The sequence below is a fragment of the Meleagris gallopavo genome, chromosome 3 (assembly GCF_000146605.3).
Source record: "Meleagris gallopavo isolate NT-WF06-2002-E0010 breed Aviagen turkey brand Nicholas breeding stock chromosome 3, Turkey_5.1, whole genome shotgun sequence".
Taxonomy (NCBI): Eukaryota; Metazoa; Chordata; class Aves; order Galliformes; family Phasianidae; genus Meleagris; species Meleagris gallopavo.
Genome location: NC_015013.2, coordinates 93029414 through 93033995, shown reverse-complemented (window position 1 = coordinate 93033995; position 4582 = coordinate 93029414). Strand labels below are relative to the sequence as shown.

Sequence of the window (4582 nt, the reverse complement as noted above, 5' to 3'; positions counted from 1 at the left end):
TCTCTTCTCTTCTCTTCTCTTCTCTTCTCCCAGCTGAACCAGCCCACTTCCCTCAGCCTTTCCTCACAGCAGAGCTGCTCCAGCCCTCTGCTCACATCCAGCTCCTCGTCCACCAGGCCCCCAAGTCCTTCTCCGCAGGGCTGCTCTCCAGGAGATCTTCCCCCAGTCTGTGTCAATACCTGGGGTTTCCCCGACCCAATGCAGCACCCTGCACTTGGCCTTGTTGAACCTCAGTAGGTTTCCATGAGCCCACTTTGCAGCCTGTCCAGGTCCCTCTGGATGCTTCCCTTCCTTCCAACGTGTCGACTGCACCGCTCAGCTCGGTGTCACCCACAAACTCACTGAGGGTGCACTCGATGCCATCGCCTGTCGTTGATGGAGATGTTGAAGAGCACGGCTCCCAAGACCGACCCCTGAGGGACACAAACTCGTGACTGGCTGCGCCCTGACTCAGAACCATTGATCACAGCCCTTTGGCTGCATCCAGCCAGCCAGTTCCTAATGCATCCAACAGTCCATCCTTTAAATCCACACCTCTCCAATTTAGAGGGCAGGATGTGGTGAGGGGCCGTGTCAGAGGCCTTGCAGAAGTCTCCAGGTAGATGGCATCCCTCCCCCTCCCTCCGTCCACCAAAGCTGTCACTCCATCATAGAAAGAAGCGGGTTGGTCAGGCACGATCTGCCCTTGGTGAAGCCATGCTGGCTGTCTCAAATCACCTCTTTCAGCCTAAGCCATTCTGTGGTTCCATAAGGCCTGGTAATTGCATGATGTACGTTCAAATTAAGGATTTTATTGGCTGCTCCGCTGTTACAGCGTGGACAGCTGGAGGTGCGATGGGGTCAGGGGTTCAAAACGATTCTACAAAGCTACTGCAGCTGGTGATGTTTCTTTGCAAGATGCCAGAGGTGATTAGCAGCAGATTATATCCTGGATAGTCCTGCAGGGATGAAGGTGGGATTGCTGGCGATATCCTTATGCAGGATGTGACAGAAGAGTTTTCATTGCCTCTTACACTGCTGTGATTTTGCACAGTGCTTTCAGAGGAGGGAAAACCACTGCTGTAGTCTTTGATGTAATTTCTTCCTGTTTGGAAATGTCTATCAGGAAGAACTACAACGATTGCATAGAAGGGCTTCTAGTGAAGTCTGGTCCTGTTCCCCAAGAAAACAGTGGTGGGATTGAATTCCAGGCTTTGGGAGCTGCCACTCACTGCTCTGTTAGAGTAGAATTCCTGTTGTAAATTGGCTCCTTCGTTCTGTACATCGCTGTTCTTCCTGCCTTCCCTCCCTCCCCCGTGTCTGTTCAGAGGCTTTTTGTGAATCAGTGTGAAGCATCAGAAGCATTCTTAGTTTCAGGAACGTGAATACAGCTGAAGATAAGAGTAAGCTCCTAACAGATATCCTAACAGGTAGAAAGGAAGGTAAGGAAAAGAAATGGCAGCTGTCCTTTGGAGTTTCTTTGATGCGATGTGGCTGAAAGAATCACGCATCCAGCCTATAAAATGTTCTGGGTACATCAGATTCTCTGTGCACGAAGAACATGATGGGAAGGAGAGCTGCAGAGTTTCAGGGTTGAATTTGAGCTTGTTTTGAGAATTGCTGAGTGTGGTAGACGAGGAGGAACGTCGTCACCTCAAATCAGGAGCACTGGAACGTAAAAAGAAAATGCACCTAAGGGAGAGAGATGCCTTGTTGAGTAAAGGTGGGACTGAAGGAATGGGGTGGAGCTTTTTACATCCGAAGCATTGGAGGGGTGGAGGAGAAGCGTGGACTTAAAGTAACACAAACTTGCAGAAGTGGTGAGCATAAAGTCCTGCCCGGAGTCTGCATCCCTGTGGGATTTCATGGGGTTTAATGTGGTGTAAGATGAGTCCCTCTTGTTTTGGCAGCTCGAAAACTGCAGCAGAAACGTACCCTTCTGTTGGAGGAAGAAGTGGAGGAGGACGAGATGATAAAACAAGTGCCTGAGATGAGCGTGCAGTCCACCGTCATCATCGAAGGAGTTGAGTACAAGATTGAGAGGCTGAATGGAAGGAGCAGCCAGGCTCCAGCAACTCGGTAAGACTATGGAGCAGAGTCCCAGTGCCACCCGTGTGTGCCAGAGGTGTCTCAGCATCAGTGGTTGTCGGGGAAGAGGGCTGGACGTTACCTTCCCTTGGATGCAAAAGCCTGCCATGTGCAGTTCTGTTTTCAATTTTCTTTGCAGAAGAATGCCTCCCTCAGCTCCGGGCTCGGCTGCATAAAGCCATTGAGTTTTGGAGATAGCCAGCTCAGGTTCAGCCCTGGTGCTGAACACAGCTTTGCTCTTATAGCAGAAGATAGCTTTGCTCTTGTAGCCCTGCAGGGAAGGACCTGGGGGTCCTGGGGGGTGAAGAACTGAACGTGAGGCAGCAGTGTGCTCTTATAACTCAGAAAGCAAATGGGATCCTGGGCTCCATCAGCAGAGGGGTGGCCAGCAGGGACAGGGAGGTGATCGTCCCCCTCTGTTCTGCTCTTGTGAGGCCCCACCTGCAGCACTGCGTCCAGGGCTGGGGACCTCAGCACAGGAAGGACAGGGAGCTGTTGGAGAGGGTCCAGAGGAGGCACTGAGATGCTCAGAGGGCTGGATCAGCTCTGCTGTGAGGAAAGGCTGAGGGAAGTGGGCTGGTTCAGCTGGGAGAAGAGAAGAGGAGGCTGCAGGGAGACCTGATTGCGGCCTTCAGTGCTTGGAGGGAGCGGATAAACAGGAGGGGAACGGCTGTTTGTGAGGGTGGGTGGTGACAGGACAAGGGGAATGGCTTTAAAGTGAGCCAGGGGAGGTTTGGGTTGGATGTGAGGAGGCAGTTTTTCATGCAGAGGGTGGTGAGGCAGTGGCACAGGTTGCCCAAGGAGGCTGTGGATGCTCATCCCATCCCTGCAGGCATCCGAGGCCAGGCTGGATGTGGCTCTGGGCAGCCTGGGCTGCTGGTTGGCGACCTGCACACAGCAGGGGTTGGAACTGATGAGCGCTGGGCTCCTTTGCAACCCAGGCCATTCTGTGATTCTATGAAACGCAGTGAATCACGATTCTGAGGTCAGTCAGGGTTTGTCCCTACCCCAAACGTGCATTCACTTACAGTTCAGAGGGTTCATCCTTTGTTAACATTCATGCATATCCAACATCAGCAAAGGAAAAGGCTGAGAGCAGCCAGGCTGTCCATGATGCAAAGGGAGCTGGAGAGCATCATCTGTTACGAAGTGAACAAAGAAATGTTTGCAGTAATGGAGAGAAAAGCGTCGAGCAAAAACATTCTGAGTTGTGTCTTCGAACTGGGCTGTGTTGTGTTCTGGGGTGTGGGTCTATTCTGAACATTCCCTGGGGATGCTGTGTCACTGCTGGCTGATGTGCTCATCTGGTTTAGGTCCTCAGAGGTGAATGAGAACAACAGCTCACAGAGGAATTCGCTGGAAGAAGGAATGAAGGCTGAACAGAGAACGAACTCCATGTCTGGGTAAGGGGATGAGCAATGTACTTTGCCCAGAAATACCAGGTGATGGAGCACGGGGCTCCTACTTCTTAACAAATACAGTGTGGGGAAGGAAGGATTTTGTGGAGAAGGTGAAATTGGAATTGGAAAAAAGCCCAACCTTTTTAGCATCAGCTTACCTCCATGTTTGTGTTATTCTTCTTTCCTTCAAAATGACGTCCTTGGGCCTGGGGGTGGTGCAGAACAGCGTCTGGGGGGGTTGGTCCTCACCTTACCATTGCCTTGAGAAGAGCAGGCAGTACTGAAGTGATGAGGGCTGCCTGTTTCTCACCTCTTCTCTCTCTGCCCAGGTTGAGTCCATTAAGTCTTGCAGCAGGGGACGCATTGGCCCCGGTGCGGACAGCCAAAGCGGAGCGGCGGCACCAGGAGAGGTTGCGAATGCAGAGTCCTGAGCTCCTGAGCAGCCAAGAGAAGGAACTTTCTCCAGCAGAACGTCGTGCTCTGGAGGCAGAGAAGCGAGCGATGTGGAGGGCAGCACGGTGAGACAGAAGGAGCTTCATTGTTTTCTTTGCTAGGCCAGTTGAAGGAAGAATCCGGGGTGTTCAGATGGGGAACAAAAAAAACTTCCCTATGCCGTATGTTTGCAGAGGTTGTAGTTGCACATTTCTTCCATTCCAACAGTGCAGAGCATCCGCTGCTTGGCTGAGCTCATCTGCTTCTGACCAGCTTTGTGAGTGAGAAGTCCCATATTCCATATGGCCAGCAGGGACGGGGAGGTGATCGTCCCCCTCTGCTCGGCTTTTGTGGGGCCCCACCTGCAGCACTGCGTCCAGGGCTGGAGCCCCCAGGACAAGAAGGACAGGGAGCTGTTGGAGAGGGTCCAGAGGAGCACAGAGATGAGCAGGGGGCTGCAGCACCTCCACTGCGAAGCCAGGCTGAGGGAGCTGGGCTCGTTCAGCCTGGAGAAGAGAAGCTGCGGGGTGACCTCAGTGCAGCCTGCGGGACCTGAAGGGAGCCTGCAGACAGGAGGGGATCAGCTCTTGGAAAGGGGAGATAATAGCAGGACAGGGGAATGGTTGGAAGGTGAGGGAGGGCAGATTTCAGTTGGATGTGAGGGGGAAGTTGTTTGGTGTGAG

The 4582-nt window shown here is 52.8% G+C and overlaps 1 protein-coding gene across 1 annotated transcript in view; it reads left to right on the top strand.

Annotated features, from left to right (window-relative positions):
- The window catches only part of LOC116216496 (protein scribble homolog), a 41929-nt gene extending 37694 nt beyond the window's left edge, over positions 1-4235 (top strand). Inside the window, exons 16-18 of the mRNA XM_031552983.1 lie at positions 1890-2058; positions 3381-3470; positions 3797-4235. Coding sequence (XP_031408843.1) covers positions 1890-2058; positions 3381-3470; positions 3797-3989 — 452 coding nt within the window. The 3' untranslated portion in view covers positions 3990-4235. The remainder of the gene's footprint in view (positions 1-1889; positions 2059-3380; positions 3471-3796) is intronic.
- The last annotated feature ends 347 nt before the right edge of the window (positions 4236-4582 follow it).